Source organism: Gracilinanus agilis, chromosome 1 (genome assembly GCF_016433145.1).
Source record: "Gracilinanus agilis isolate LMUSP501 chromosome 1, AgileGrace, whole genome shotgun sequence".
Classification (NCBI taxonomy): Eukaryota; Metazoa; Chordata; class Mammalia; order Didelphimorphia; family Didelphidae; genus Gracilinanus; species Gracilinanus agilis.
Window position 1 is genome coordinate 345,512,540 of NC_058130.1, and position 17,440 is coordinate 345,529,979.

At 37.1% G+C, this 17,440-nt stretch overlaps 1 protein-coding gene across 2 annotated transcripts in view; it reads left to right on the top strand.

Annotated features, from left to right (window-relative positions):
• CMYA5 (cardiomyopathy associated 5) overlaps nt 1-17,086 on the top strand; it is a 146,261-nt gene extending 129,175 nt beyond the window's left edge. For both annotated transcript variants that reach the window (XM_044663303.1, XM_044663316.1), the window contains 3 exons: nt 7,351-7,450; nt 11,007-11,180; nt 16,139-17,086. In XM_044663303.1, the coding sequence (XP_044519238.1) occupies nt 7,351-7,450; nt 11,007-11,180; nt 16,139-16,385 (521 nt within the window). In that variant the 3' untranslated portion in view covers nt 16,386-17,086. The remainder of the gene's footprint in view (nt 1-7,350; nt 7,451-11,006; nt 11,181-16,138) is intronic.
• The last annotated feature ends 354 nt before the right edge of the window (nt 17,087-17,440 follow it).

A 17,440-nucleotide genomic window follows, 5' to 3' on the forward strand; every position in this document is an offset into this window, starting at 1 on the left:
GTAGTTGATCCGTGGTTGCAGGCCCAGCTCTCTTGCCTTTCTGAATATTGTATTCCAAGCCTTACGGTCTTTTAGTGTGGAGGCTGCCAGATCCTGTGTGATCCTGATTGGTGCTCCTTGATATTTGAATTGTCTCTTTCTGGCTTCTTGTAAGATTTTTTCTTTTGCTTGAAAGCTTTTGAATTTGGCAATAATATTTCTAACCAATTTCTTCTCTGGGTCGAATATGGTGGGTGTTCTATGGATCCTTTCGATGTCTATATTGCCCTCTTGTTGTAGGACTTCAGGGCAATTTTGCTGAATAATTTCTTTTAGTACGGAGTCCAGGTTTCTATTAATTTCTGGGTTTTCTGGAAGACCAATTATTCTCAAATTGTCTCTTCTAGACCGGTTTTCTTGGTCTGTCACTCTCTCATTGAGATATTTCATATTTCCTTCTATTTTTTCAGTCTTTTGACTTTGTTTTATTTGTTCTTGTTGTCTTGAGAGATCATTGGTTTCTAATTGCTCGACTCTAGCCTTTAGGGACTGGTTATCGGCTATAATCTTTTGGTTTTCGGCTATAATCTTTTGGTATTCCTTTTCAATCTTGTCATTTCTGGTGTTCAATTTGCTTATCAGTTTATTTGATTTCTGAGCCTCACTTTCCAATTGCAAGATTCTACCTTTTAAACTGTTATTTTCTTGCCAGATCTCTTCCATTTTCCTCAGAATCTCAGTTTTGAACTCTTCCATAGCTTGTGAGGAGTTTTCCTTATTTGAGGAGGGTCCGGATGCTTGTTTGTTCTCCTCCTCTGTTTGCTCGGTTGTCTGGATTTTCTCTGTGTAAAAGCTGTCGAGTGTTAAAGACTTCTTCTTTTTGTTATTATTCTTTCTCTTCTGAACCTCCTGATGCTGAGTAGCCATCATTAGCCCAGCAGCTTCTCAGCTTTATCCTCGGGCTCAGTGTCTGTTCCCAATCTATTGGCTCCTGAGGTCTGAATTCTGGTTTTTTCCAAGGTCAAGCCCCCTGGTGGGCCCTCTTGTTTGATCCTCTGCTGGAGGTTTATTTACAAGTCTCAGGGTGCTGCTTCCACAGTCGTATACCGGTCTGCACTGGTTCCCCACTTAGGCTTAGTTCTGCCTCCACCCACGCCTCTACTCAGCCGGCACTCTGCGCGCCCAGCGTCCTGCTCCGGCGCGCGCGCTCAGATTTCGCGTGCTTTTTTTGACTTAATGGGGTCCTAAGTCTTGCTGCTGTCAGGAACAGGTCCCGGAGCTGCTGATGACTCGATGGGTGCCCCAAACTTGCTCTATTTCTTTTTAGCTGGGTTCGGAGCTATAGGTGAGTGTGGAGGGGGTGGGGGTGGGGTGGTTGCTCAGCTCGCGATTGAGTGAGTGAGAGCCCTTTTTAGCTTGGAAATGTCTCGATTCCACGTACCTTCCACGCTGTGCCCTGTTGTGGGGTTCCTCCGTTCGTCTGGACTTGTTTTTATGTCCCCTTGAGGAGTTTTGTATGTTTCGGTCAGGAGAGGTTAAGAGCTGCTTCTTACTCTGCCGCCATCTTAACCCGGAAAAGCCTCTCTAAAACTTTTATGAGAGTTCACGCATTCACACATCAAAGGTATCCTTGATGAAAATGCAAGAAGAAAACTGGCAGGCTCTTGTAGCTAATCTGTCACATATCAATAGTCAGGACTATCTGCCGGGTGTAAAGATTTAAGCTATTGCTACATCTTTTATTTTATTTCAGAATAACATTTAATGTAGTGGAACAAAAACTAGTCTTAAAAACTCTGTGGAAACAAGTTATTTACTATGCCTATACCAAAACATATACAATTCTATGATACTTACAGTAGAGAAAACTTTGTTCAGACTCCTGAGAATCTATATTAAGTAAGACATTAGCTCCCCTTAGGCTTTTGCTAGTATCACAAGAGGGAAAACATCCTGTATAGAGTCCATTTATAAGGATTTCCTGTCAATGGAATGATTCTCCAAAGCCTCCTCTTTATAGGACATTGTAGTAATTACGTGGAGTCCTGAAAAACTTATCAATGAAATCCATAGTTACTCAAAAGAAATTGGGATAATCATGTTCACTAGAGAAATAAAGTAAATTTAAAATGAATATTGCTCCATTTACAACATTCAGTGGAAGTCTAATACATTGAGTGGTTCATTTGTAGACATGAATCCTAGATAGATCAACCAATTAACAAAAATTTTAAAAGCATCTACAATGTGCCAGACACTGTGCTAAGGCATTGGAGAAATAAATGTAAAAACTGAAACAATTTTTACTCTTAAGTAGTTGACTTTCTTTTGGAGCAGACAACAAATACAAATGTACATATATATAGTAGAAATACAAAATAAACACAAGGTAGAGAAATATAAGGAAATTTGGGAGAAAGGGCTCTATCAGTTGTGGGCATCAAGAAAGGCTTTACATGGAAGGTACTGCTTGAAGTGCATCTTGAAGAGCGATTCTAGGTAGTGGACATGAAGAGGAAGTATCTTCCAGGCATGGGAAATGGTCAGTACAAAGCAAGGTTATGGCATGTGTGGGGAACAGAGGGAGCTAGTTTTACTGAAGTGTGCAGGAAATGGAGTAATGTAGTATGGGGCAGGAAAGATCATTTGGAACCATGTTATTAAGGACTTGAAAAACTAAGCAGAGGAGTTTGTTTGTTTTTTTAATTCTAGGGATAAAGAAATAAAAGGGATCCATTGGAGTTTACTTAATAGGCAAGTGACATGTTCAGAGCTGTTTTTAAAAGAAATTGCTTTGGTAGTTGTGTGGAGGATGACCATAGTGAGGAGAGACTTGAGGGGAGAATAATTAGAACAAATAATTTGAAAATGAATATTGTAATAATCTAGGATAGAGGCAGGGGTGTGCTGGAGCCAACTCTAACCAGTTTGGATTATGTGGGCATTTACACTTTGGAAATAGGCAACCACTACAAATCAGGCCTTGATTTATTGTGTTATTGATTTCCTTGCCTTAAGAAATAATGCAGATTAAACTTTAAAATATGTACTTGTCTTGTCTCCCTTAGAACTTGGTTGTTAAGCATACCTCTTTTTGCTCTAAAAATATTGCTTGAACTCATTAAGTCTGTAGAAGAAAGCTTAAGTAATGAATAATAACTGGAATGTATAGTGTTGTAACATTTGCAAGGCATTTTACATCCATTATTGCATTTGAACCTCACAGCACCCATGGTGAGAGGTGTTGAACAGTTGTATGACCCAGAATTGCATAAGAGAAGGGGAAGAGACTATTATCATATCTTGGGAATTGTGGAGCATTTTCAGTTATCCTTTATTGTTTGCTGCCACAAAAACTCATCTTTTTAATACCAGTATTCCCTCTTGCTCTATGGCTACAAATTATAGAACACCATGATCTCAGAACAATCAAAATTGCAGGTGTTCTAAAAGGCAATGAAAAGACATATGGTAGACAAAAGTAGGCCATGTATGAATGTTACTAACAATGACTAATGCGTGAAAAACAGAATAAAAGACATCCTCAAGAAACAGTATTCCAGAAAGGCTGCAAGAAATCTTTCAGTCCTTAGCCTTTGTGCTTTTCCTCTGAGATTATTATAGTAAAAATAATTTTGTTCAATGATTGTCAATATCAAGTGTCAATATCAAGTAAGACAGCTCCCCTAAGGCATTTGCCAGATTCATCCTGTATATCTCTTATTTGTACAGAACTGTTTGCCAGTTGTCTCCTTCATTAGACTGAGCTCCTGGAGAGCAGGGATTGTCTTTTGCCCATCTTTGCTTCTCAGTGTATAGCACAGTGATGGAACATAGCAGGCACTTAACATATGCTTGTTGACTACAAAAAGGACATGATCCAGGAAAGAATGAGGAATAACATGGATAAAACCTCCAAAGGATTTTCCAGGTCAAAAGGCAGATTCTCTGAAGAGAATAAGTGAGGAAATTTGGATAAAAATAAAATAGTGAGGAGACATGAAGAGTTGTTCTGGATTTTTAAAATTGAAGTTTATTTATATATTTGTTTGTTGGTTACTTTAAAATACCCAGGCAACTCCTCCTTCCTTCCCCTCCCCATGCTGGAAAAGACATTTGTTTGCTTATTTTTATGATAAAGATATTTTATTTTACCAATCACATGTAGCAACTTTCCACATAAGTTTTCCAAAGTTATGGGATCCTAATTGTCTTCTTCCCTCTCTTCCCTTCCCCCTTCCAGAGCTGGCAAGCAATTTGATCTTATCAAGCAAAAACACATTTCCATATTGTTCATTTCTGTAAAAGAATAATCATATAAACCCAAACCCCAAAACAAAAACCCAAATAAACAAATGAAAAATTGTATGCGTTAGTCTGCATTCTGACTCCAACAGTTCTTTCTCTGGAGGTAGATAGCATTCTTTGTCATAAGTCCCTCAGAATTGTCCTGAATCACTATATTGCTGAGAAAAGCTAAATCTTTCACGGTTGATCATTCCACAATATTGCTGTTACTGCATACAATGTTCCTGGTCCTGCTTATTTCACTCTGTATCAATTCACATAGATCTTTCCAGCGCTTTCTGAAATTAACTTGCTCATCATTTCTCATCAATACATGCACAACAGTATTCAGTTGTCACCACATACCACAATTTGTTCTAGAAAAGGCATTATTTAACAAAAAGGTATATGTATATTTAGTAGTATGTCTTATTTCTATCAATTCTTTTTCTAAAGGTGAACAAGTCACCTTTACACAAGTCATTCCTCAAACAATATTTCTGTTGCTGTATATACTATTCTCTTGGTTCTGCTTGTTCCACTCTTTATAATTTCATGTAAATTTTTCCATGTCTTCCCCAAATTAACCTGTTTGTCATTTCTTTTGATGTAGTAATTTCATCATAATCATAATAATATGCCACAACTTGTTTAGCCATTCCCTAATTGATGGGCAGCCCTTCAATTTCCAGTTCTTTGTCACCACAAAGAGTTCTGCTATAAACATTTTAGAACATACAGGTTCTTTTCCTTTCCTCCTGATCACCTTCAGAAATAAACCCAATAGTGGTATTGCTGAATCAAAAGGTAAACATTTTTATAACTCTTAGGGCATAATTCCAGATTACTCTCCAAAATGGTTGGATCAGTTCACAGTTCCACCAAGAGTGTATTAGTGTTTCCATTTTTCCATATCCCCTGCAACATTTGATATTTTGTCCTTTTAATCACTTTGGCCAATTTGATAGGTATATGATAATATCTCAGAGTTGTTTTGATTTGTGCTTCTCTAATGTGGCATCCATGTTTCTGTGAGGGGTTCAAGCTACATCACAGAATTCCATAGTGCCCCCCAGAACTCTAAGAGAGGGGGCAGTTAAGGGCAGTTGGAGTCCTGGTATACAAGCTAGGTCACCCCTCTTGCAAGGGTCCTGGTCTTGACTCTTGGCTCTCAGCTCTGGGCACACTCAGCTCTGGGCACACTCACTCTGTGTAGCTCCTGGGGCTATAGACAGTCTCTGACAGCCAGAGCTGCTTTACCTGATAGCAACCTCAAAGATAGACCTTCAAGCAAGATCACAGTCTACCTTCAGTTTAGCTGTTTAGGTTTTAGAAGGAAGATTATTTAGGGGCTTGGATAGGAGTTCAGCCATTCAAGATACATTCTGCACCCCCCCCCCCAACCCCTGGGGGATAGGAATGTGTTGTTAGCCTGCAGTTAACAGTTTTAGCCTGATTACCTTCCCTCCTCTTTCCTTAAACTGAATCCCTTCTCCTGTTCCCTGAAACCATTAAATTCATTTAGTTTGTGAAGACTGAGCTGATATTCAGTTAACCGGGGATTATACTTACTACCTTCCTTTCACTAAGCCAAGTATTTCATTTAAGCAGGGGCTGTAACTGCCTCTGCCCTAAGGCCTGTGGTCTGATCTGAAGTAAAATATTTCAATCCTGTGAGAGAGTAATTCAAACAAATAAAGTTATCACAAGGGGTTTAGTCTCTATCCACTTACCATCTTGGCCCAGGATTTACCAAGCTTGTATAACCTCCATAACTAGCTCTGAGTGTGTTCTGTTAACTGATTTCCAACTGCTTACAGGGTGGGAGGAGGAGAAGAAGTACTCCATGGGCTCTTGCCCCTCCCATCCAGTCAAGTTTACCTGCTTCTCCTTTTTAACATTTGATATTTTGTCCTTTTAATCACTTTGGCCAATTTGATAGGTATGTGATGATATCTCAGAGTTGTTTTGATTTGTGTTTCTCTAATCAATAATGAATTAGAGCATTTTTTCATATTGTTACATATAACTCTCATTTCTTCATTCAAAAACTATTGATGAATCAGTTGGGGAATGGTTCATATTCTTATATATTTGATAAAGTTCTCTATATTAGATGTGAGATCTTTATCTGAAAAAGTGTCTATAAACTTTTTTCCCAACTTATCAATTTCCTTCTAATCCTGAATATATTTGGTTTTTTTGTACAAACCTTTTTAATTAAATGTATTCAAAACGATCCATTTTATACCTTGCAATGCTTTCTACCTCATAGTTATTAATAAAGTTGTCTCCTGTCCATAAATCTGATAGGTAGTATGTTCCCTGTTCTTCTAAATTACTTTATGCCTAGGCCTTGTATCCATTTGATCTTCTCTTGATAAATGGTGTAAGATTTTGGAGTTGTTATTTGTAATGAGGGAGAGTTCTCACATTTGATGAAATTGCATATATCAGGTTGCACCTATGTAAGTGAAATGCTTACATATGAACAGCTGCCATATCATGGAGCTTGAGTGGGGGATCAGGATAAGCCTAGATTCTGACCACTTCTGGGGACATGCATTCAGTGGAAGTGACCAGATCCAAGCTCTGTCCCAACCATGAGTTGACCATTATTATATATAGATTGTTTTCATTTTGATTTGACCAAATTTCATTTTAAATTTGATTTCCTTACTATAGTATATTTTCTAGATTGTCTGGTATATCTGCCACTAGTGGGATTCCTCTGGCTTGATCACAGCTTTAGCAATATTGCCAAGTTATGGGCAGTATCAAAATCCTATAATTAAAAATGGTAATTTACTTATGGGGCCATTCAGCTCCTTAAGGAAACTCTCATCGTCATAGACCCTCAAATGGTCCAATGTATGGGTAGCTTTTCTCACCCTAGCATTGGACCTTCCTACTGTCCCAGCTTATCACTCCTACAAGAGCTTTTCAGAAGCTGTATAACTCAATGACTTCTTTCAGAAGAAGTGGAGAGCTTCATTTACCCAGTTGATGGTCCCAGCACCAAAGTGATCCAGATCTTTTCCAGCTATGATAGTATTATAATTCTTTTTTCTTTATTTGCAACAGGAACTAGATTTCTCCTATTGAGAGAGACTGCTCACCCTGCACTACAGATTTCTTCAGATGGGACAGTAATCCGCTTTACTGAGAGGAGAAGGCTCACCGAGTAAGTAAAATCCCAAGCAGGGAAAGTTCTGATGCCTTACACGGCACGTGCCAATCTAGCACTTACAGTTTAACTAAAGTGTATGTGTGTGGGGCAGCTGAGTAGCTCAGTGGATTGAGAGCCAGGCCTAGAGACGGGAGGTCCTGGGTTCAAACTTGACCTCAGACACTTCATAGCTGTGTGACCCTGGGCAAGTCACTGAACCCCCATTGGCTAGCCCTTACCGCTCTGCTGCCTCAGAACCAGTACACAGTATTGATTCTAAGATGGAAGGCAAGGGTTTTTTAAAAAATAAAGTGTATGTGTGTGAAATAAAATACAGACATACAGGCATACACAATATCTAAATATTTATATACACAATATACATATATACATATATTTATATACACATATACATAAAAAATCATTTATTAAAAATTTACTACATGCCAGACATTGGGTTAACTGGCGGGGCTACAAAGACTAGAATGAAATAGTGCCAGCCTTCAAGGAGATGGCATCATAATGGGGGAGACAAATGAACATTTAGATAATATATATGAAATGAATACAAGGTTCTTTGGGTCTGATAGAGAGATACATAATGTTTACCGCCAAATATTTACATATATGAACATATATCTATGTATATAGCTATATAAAGTAGACCCAAACTACTTTGTATTCATTTTGAATATATTATCTATATAAAAATGAAAACAATATAGTATGGATCTCTATTAGAGTAGAACCTTGCTTTATATGACCAGTATGTTCCAAGACTCTTTGCATGAGTTGAAAATCATGCATAATAGTGAACTGCATTATTTAAAAATAATAAGTATTTCTTATATGAACATCCCTAGGCAATTTACAACTTTTTTTAGGCTTATCAGAGGCACCATTATCACTACTCTTGTACTTTGGGGCCATTATTAGTACCTAAATAGCATTCATGAAACCAAGAGAAGCATTGCTCTGATGTGGACATGACTTGTCCAAGTGGGAACTTCAGACTGGAAAGCTAGTGTTTTACGTGAAACAATGTAATGACACACACTAACATGTCTCAGAGGGAGAAAAAGCAAGAATGGGTAAACTGCTGGGAGACTTTACACCACTTGGGAATGGCATGGATTTAGTGTGTAATTAAAATGTTATGTATTTTAAGCATTTTTCTGCCCTTTTTTTCTTTTGCTGATCCCATATACCTGAATTCATGTGTGTCAAGTTCACATAAAACAAAGTCCTCCTCTATATAGATATATACAGAAAGGGTTATAAATATACAACCCAGAAAGAAGTCTAAAATTAAAAGTATAATTTTCAGTTTACTTTTCTTGCCCTTTTTTTTACAATGTTACTAATGTGAAAAAAATGCTTTGCATGATTTCATAATCAATAATTAGTGTATTGCTCACCTTCTTAATGAGTGGTAGAGGGGCTGCAGTGAAGGAGAGAATTTGGAACTCAGAGTTTTAAAACATGTTAAAAATAAATAAATGAACAATGAAATAAGAAGGTTAAAATAAAAGCTTCTGTACTTTTTTATTTTATTGAAAAATATTTTTTATTTTATTGAAAGATAAAGACAATAAAACATTCTAGCTTTAAAGTGTATATTATCTAAGTAAAAATGAATACAAAATAGTTTGGGACTATATAAACGATATATCATTTTCTAGATAATACATGCAGAAATTTATATAAATTCTATAATCTATGTACATGTCTATATAAAGTAGGCCTAAACTATCTTGATTGTATTTTAGATAGATAAAATCTGTACAAAAAGGACTACATGAATGTGCAATGCACACATAGATAATAAATGTGTGTACATATAGGTGCATTCATATATAGAAGAGTGAATATATAGATGTGCAATGAATGTCTATATAGATAGCAAGATTACAAGGTAATTCGAATGTGCTATTGCTACAGCTAACATAAACAAATTTATATAGATTATAGTAACAAACATAGAGATTATATAATCTATACATTATACCTATGTAATGTAGACCCAAATGACTGTAAATTCATTGTGTGTGTATAGAACACATATGTAAATATGCATCTATAATCTATGTGTACATTATAATATGTATAATTACTAACTTGTATTCAAGTTAGACCATATAGACATATAATAGTCTATAAACTATGTAATATGATATAGACTACATAATATACTATATTATGATGTTCTATATTATATATAAATATATGCAATATATTTATATATGTCTTCTAATATAATTATATCTAGATAATTACTTTGAAACTGACTGCCCCTTGTAACATTGTTTAACCATTTAATCATAATTTTTGAGGCTTCATTTACCTTCAGAATCAATTAATAACATTAGATACATTAATACACAACTATTAACATAACTAATAACATAACATAGATACATAAATAATAACATTAATAACATATAATTCCAAGAATAAAATAGCATAAAAAATAGTGCAGTTGTTGACCTAGGGAATAACTTATGGTGATCAAATAGCTGGGGGTTTCCAGGGAATGCTCTGGTCGTGGCCATTTTACTCTAATAGTGCCACAGAGTAAGGGGACAAAATTTAGAAAATTCCCATTGCATTAGTTGATTTCTCATATGTTAAACCTGAAAGGGAAGAGAGGACTACACAAACATTATCACTGCAAAGAGAGAACGCTCCCTTGTTGCTTTAACTATTTTAAGAAGAAATTAAATGAGTCACTCAGAGTCACTAATAAAGAAGGAAGCAGTATCAGAGTTTGTTTCACACCAACCTTCCTATCATAGAAGTAACGAAAGTGTGGCGATAGGAACTCTTCATCTAGCATCATGGGAAGTCAGTGTTTGTCATTCAAGTGTACTAATGATTCTCCCAAGTGATCAGAGAGCCAACCACACTCTTCTGAAAAATCAAACTAAATACTAGAATGAAGAAAACCAGTTTTATTGTTATTCACACTCCATTTCTTTATGGATACATAAGGCATATTGATAGTTGACATTAAATTAGGTGTCCACTTGGGAGTTTAGAAGCAGTGAAGAGGCATATTACTAAGGAAAGTTGTGGAACCTTCTCATTTGGAGAAAACATGTGCTTCCTGGAAAGTACATTCAAAAAATTCCATCCCTATGATTCTGAAAAGGAAATACTTTTTGCTCTTTAAAATAAAAATTCTCTCATTAGTCTTCATCTTTTTTTTTATTCAACTCAATTCAGATCATATTAATTAAGCACCTACTATGTGCGTAAGACATTATGCTTTGTAAACATGCCTTCGCTCTTCTATTCCCATTAAAGGTGAACTATGGTAAATACACAGAAATGGAAAGCATATTTGAAGAACAAGTAGAAACAAACAGGGTTTCAGAAAAACCCTGGAGACTAGTTAAACAAATTTGAAGGTATGGGATACAAGATATGTTTTAGGCCATTTCTGGCAAATTCCTAGAAAATTTTGCTACCTAAAGAGATAAGATGATTATAGATGTGAACATTGCTAAGAAAAATATACTGTAATCATTGTGTTCAGTGACTAGTTTAATTTTATGTATGTTATGTGCAGAACTCCATCTGTCCTGGGTGAACAACTACCTGCCTGTGGCCAACATTACTGGGAAACCACAGTGACAGAGTGTCCAGCATATCGTCTTGGAATCTGCTCCAGTTCCAACATGCATGCCAGTGCCCTGGGACAGGGGGACACCTCTTGGTATATGCACTGCTCTGAACCACAGAGGTAAATTTAAATCCACATATCTGTAAGATAGTGTGTTAATGTGTATTATTCTTTATGTATGGCACCTTCAGAGAGTTTGCACAATCTTAAAGGGTGAAACAGTTGGACATTTGTTGTAGTTGGTTGGTATTTAAAGCTTATTAACTTTTGCTGGTCTTGGAGAAATGTTCCAAGCCAGAACACTTTAGGTACTGTCTAAAAGGAATTAATAAAAGAATGAAAAGCACTTACTATGCACCAAAGCACTGTGATAAATCTGGGGATACAAATCCAGAAGTCCCTGCTCTCAAGGAGTTTACATTTTGATGAAGGACTTAAACGTTGATGGAAGAGTAATGGCAGGAAAAGAGAGTTTATGAGGGGGAAGCTAAGAGGCCCAGTGGATGGAAAGCCAAGCTTATGTATAATATAGGTCCTGGGTTAAAATATGGCCTCAGACACTTTCTAGTTGTGTGACCCTGGGCAAGTCACTTAACCCCCCTTGTTATTATTCTTATTGCTCTTCCATCTTGAAACAATACACAGTATTGATTCTAAGATGGAAAATAAGGGTTTTAAAAAAAGAGAGAGTTATGGACTGGGAAATCATGAAGAAGTAAATGGAATAACAGAGCAGAGATCTTATTATAGTCCTCCTAGAGAGAGGTGAAAAGGGTTGTGGCAGGGCATACACTGGGACAAAGACAGGGAGTGCAAAATATGTTTAAGGATCTGGATTTTTGTCAATGTAGGGAATGAAAAATAAGGAAAACTCCCTACACCGATACAGACTACAACCTAATAATAGATAACTCTTAGAGTGGCCTGTGTCAGATCGAGGCAGCTAGATGGTGCAGTATATAGTGCATCCAGGCCTGGAGTTAGCCTAAGTTCAAATACAGCATCAAACATTGACTAGCTGTATGTCAGGGTGTCTCAGTTAACTTCTGTCTGCCCTCAGTTTCCTCATCTATTCAATGGGGATAATTTAGCACCTAACTCCTAGAATAGATGTGAACATCAAATGAGAAAACAAATGGAAAGGGCTTTGCAAACTTTCAAATGCTATATAAATCATAGTTATTATTATTATCATTATAAGAGAAGAAATACATGTAATTAGGAAGACTAGGGACTTTGTGTAGAAGATAATTCTCAAAGAAAGGAACAAATTTGAAGGAAATACTCAAATCCTCCCTATCCTTCAAGGTCCAGTTCAAGCCCCATCTCTTTCTAAATCTTCTCCAACAACTCTAGTCGGCAATAATTTCTCTCCTTTCTACTATCCATAACAAATTATCTGTATCACATATTTGAATACTTAATTATGGGCTTATTCCAGAAGCTCAAAGGGTTCTCCTGAGTACCCTTGTTTTCTGTCTTTTGTTATCCTCTAATTGTTTTATACTTGTCTCCCTTTCTAAATTCTAAGTTCTTTGTGGGAATGACTATATCAAATTCTTTTGTACTCTTTTCCCCCTACATTTGCCCCCCACAATGTTAGATAGTCATTTGGTCAATAAATATTTATTAAGCACCCTACTACTATGTGCCAGACACTTTTCTGCCTGCTGGAGATACAGGAAGCAAGAAAAGACAATCTCTGCCGTCCAGAAGCTTACAGTCTAATGAAGGAGATAATATGCAAATAAATACATACAAATGATTATATGCAGGATAAATGGGAAATAATGAGAAGAGGAAAGGTGCATGAATTGAGGGTTTGGGCTTCCTGGAAAAGATGAAATTTTAGTTGGTTCTTGGAGGAAACCAGAGAAGCCAGTAGGCTAAAATGAGGAGGAAAAGCATTCTAAGCATCATAGCCAGAGAAAATGCCTGGAGCCAAGAGTTGGAGTGTCCTGTTAGGAACAGAAAGAAGGCTCCTGGACTGAGGAATGTAATATTGAATATTGAATGTAATAAATTAGAAAAATTAATATTATACCAGATGTAATATTCTAAATATAATATTTAGAAATTTGATTGGAAATATAATATTAATTTAAAAAGGATGATTGATGTGATTGCCATTTACAAAATAATTAACCCTTAAGTCATGAGAATGATAGTAGCTTTTAACAATTTAATTTTAATATATAAGAAAGAAATAGAGTGAAAGAAAATATTTCCTAGCCTACCAGCCAATGAAAATGTCTTCTACCTCAGCCACCAACCTTCAGAAAGAGTGAGTCCAGCCCCAAACTCCAGAGAAAAGATCCAGCCTATCCTACCATCTCATTTTTATAGTCCTCCTTCTCCACATCACATCCTTTTCCTGTGCATTTGTCTAACACATCTCAGGAACCAATCAAAGTTTCTCTGTTTGGAGTGTTCCAGCCAAGCTAATAGGCTGGTGCTGATGAGCAGAAAGTTCACCATCCTAGGCAGAAGGGTTCTCTTCACACAGGAGTATGTGGTGGGGGTTAAGGTATAAGAAGACTGGATGGCAGGGCTAGATTATGAGGGGTTTGGATACCAGTGGATTTTATATTTGATCTTGGAGATGATAGTGGGGCATTGGAGTTTATCAAGAATGGGAATGACATTGCTGAACCTATGCTTTAGGAAAATACTGGCAGTTGAATTGAAGATGGATTGGAATGGAGAGACTTGAGGGAGGCAGACTCACCAGCAAGATATTAAGATGGTCTAAGTGTGAGGTAATGAGAATCTGTGCCAGGGTGGTGGCAGTGTCAGGGAAGAAGGGAAATATTTTGAGATATTGCAAGGTGACTTTGACAGGCTTTAGCAATAGATTAGATATGGGGATGAAGGGAGGTAAGATAGTGAAGAGCTAAGGATGACACCAAAGTTGTAAATCTGTTCAATTGGGAGAATGATATTGCCCCCAACAGTAATAGGGAAGTTGGGAGCTAGCTGGGTTAGAGAAAGTGATAATAGGTTTGGTTTTGGACACATTGAGTTTAAGATGTCTCCTGGACATCCAGTTCAAGATGTCTGAAAGGCGGCTAAAGACATGAGATTGAAGAACAGTAGAGAGTTTAGGGTAGGCTAGGTAGAAGTGAGAATTATCAGCATAGAGATGGTAATCAAATCAATGGAGACTGATGAGATCACCAAGTGAAGTGGTATAGAGGGAGAAGAGAAGAGAGCCCAGAACAGAACCCTATGGGACTCTATAGGAAGAAGGCATAGCTTAGATGAGGATCCAACAAAGAACTGAACTTGTTCTCTAAAGTTACCAAAAATCTCTTAATAGCAGGTAGGAGATGGTGATTAACTGTGGCAGAGGAGGTCAAGAAGAATGAGAATGGAGAAAAGACCATTAGATTTAGCAATTAAGAGATTGTTGGTAACTTTAGAGAGAACAAGTTCAGTGGAATCATGAAACCAGAAGCTGAATTTTAAGGGATTACAAAGAAAATGAGAGCAGAGAAAGTGGGCTTTTTCTGTGAGTTTAGCCACGAAGGGCAGAAGAGATATAAGACTATAGTTAGAGGGATAGAAGTATCAAGTGAGGGTTTCTTGAGGATGGGGGAGTCATGGGCGCATTTTTTAGGTAGAAGAGCAGGAGACATTAGACAGGGAGAGATTGAAGGTAAGTGACAGATTAGAGATGACTAAGGGGGAAATCTCTTAGAGGACAGGAGATGGAATGGGATTACTTGGAACAAGTAGAGGGGTTAGATTCTATTTATGAGTAAGGCTTCTTCATCACATGAAACAAGGGTGGAAAAGGCTACCATAGTGGCAGAAGGCATCTCAGTGATTTGAGGTGAGAGGAGAAAAGAGAGAGAGGTCATGGCAAATAACCTTAATTTTTTATTCAAAATATGAGACAAAATAAATAAATAAAATTTTAAATGAGTCAAGCTTCTTAGCTAACAATGTGGAGGGGGAGGGAGAACCATGAAAGGTTTGAAGATATCTGAAATAGCTACTATGGAGAGTGGGAAAATGAGTTGATTAGGGAAGTATAAAAGGATTGCCTAGCAGTAGTGAGGGCCCAGTTTAGTGTCACACTAATTTATAGTGTATCCAGACAGAATAATTACCTTCATTTGATAGCACACTTGTATAAGGAGTAAAGACTGCAAATGATGGGAGTCATTCAAAGCTGAAGCTTAACAGAGTGTAATTGTTGATATGATAAGGGGCCCTGGGACATAAGAATAGGACAGTATAGAGAAGAATTGGTTCACCAAGAGATTGAGATGGGGAAAAGAGGAGAGAGTGGCTAGTGCTAGGGAGATGGCCTGGGAGAAAACCGAGATGGATTGGAAGGCACAGTGTGGATGGAATAGTTTGGTAAGGAAAAGCAGAGGGAGAAGTGGAAAGTTTTATATATGTGTGTCTGTGTGTGTGTGTATAGTATTTTAAGGATATATCTACATATATAGATATATCTATCTTTGTCAAATGGTGCCTTCTGTAGGATGGGGAAAGGAGGAGGATAGCTCAGAACTTAAAATGTAAGAAAAATAAATTAATTTAATTTTTAAAAAGAATGAAGAATGGAGCTGAGCAAAATTATTCACCTTTTCTTTAACAAACTTGAACAGAGGCCCTTATGTAAATTATAAAACTGTAAAATTAATGCATTCCAGGTGAAGCAAGACATCAGAACCTTTTTATGATGCATAGAAGCCTCTAAGGAGTTTTTTATTCAGAAGAATGACAATCAATGAATACAGCAGCTGGAAGGTGTAGGCAGTTGGAAAAGAATGAGAAAATTGGGGGGAAAAAGCCAAAAGGTTGCAGGGGGTCATGTTGGTTATTCTGAGATGGTTTTTTTGACAACAGGAATAGAAGGAAATATTTAAAGCCTAGTTATTTGGGTTCATGTTACATTTAGACTTGAGTCACTAGGAAAGGTCCAGTTAATTCATGGCATGGTATTTTTGTGCTGAGCCATCCTTTGTATTCCAGTTAATAGCTGGTAAGTCAATCATGGTACATTATTTTCATTATATTTGGTTCATTTTAATTTTAATGCTCTCCATTCTGCTTTATTTCAGGTATAAATTTTTCAGCAATGGCACCGTGAGCAACGTTCATGTGACTGAACATCCAGTCAGAGTGGGTATTCTGCTAGATTACAGCAACCAGAGACTTTTATTCATAAATGCTGAGAGTGGGCAGTTGCTCTTTACCATCAGGCACAGATTCACTGGTGCTGTTCACCCTGCCTTTGCCCTAGAGAAGCCTGGGCAATTCACCCTGCACCTGGGGAAAGAGCCGCCAGATTTTTTGAGGCATAAATAAGGATTTGCTTTCAAAGTAGTATTATTTGGAAGAGAAGGAATTCACATTTAAGGGGTCTGTTCTCCTTTCCATGGGTCCTGTGCACATGTGTCCATACCCACACCCATAGCTGCTAATGACAGCATTACCCATGAAAATAATAACAGCACACATGGGACAGTGCTATTTTTCATTTGTGTGGCCCTGTGTGAGAAGAGAGGATTAAATGGCCTCTGCCCAATGAGCCATACATTGTGATGCATGCTCATAATAAAATTTTCAAATAAAGGATTGGGTTAGACCTGTGGGTCCAAATGGAGAGAGCTACATTCATACAAAAGAATAACCTCTTCATTATTAAGGAAATAATTACCTAATGGACAGTGTGGAAGAAGGAAAAGGGGTATGATGATTTCCCCTATGAATGAGTTGCTTCTCCCACTGAAGGAACAGCTAACTCTTTCCACAGGAAAATAAAGCATAACAAGTCTCAGGATGTTGCACCATGAGACAATGTGTCCTAGACATGGAATGAGACTTCTTACTCTGATAATATGCTATCTGTTGTAAAAGTTATAACAAACTATTGTATAATATTGTATACTCTTGTACACAAGCCCCTTTTCTTTCAGAATCAAACTGTAGACACTGCTTAATATTAGGAATCTGCATTTCTATAAATACATGTGTAGAAAATACAAAATAAAAATGGTAGTCATGAAGATTTTATTAAAGAAAATGAATCATAGATGATCCTATATAACAACATTTCTTTTCTAGAATACCTGAGGAAAAATGTTGATGGATATTGTATTTCTAGGGACTGAGCTTTGATTAATTTTTTAATGTGAAAATGATGCCACACATTTTTCACACACACAAAAAAATTTTTTAAAGCCCTTACATTCTGTTTTAGAATCAATACTGTGCATTGGTTCCAAGGCAGAAAAGCAAAAAGGGCTAGGCAATGGAGGTTAAGTGACTTGCTTGGGGTCACACAGCTAGTTAGTGTCTGAGTTGTCTCTAGGCCTGATTTTCTGTCCACTGAACTACCTAGCTGCCCCCATCACAATAAT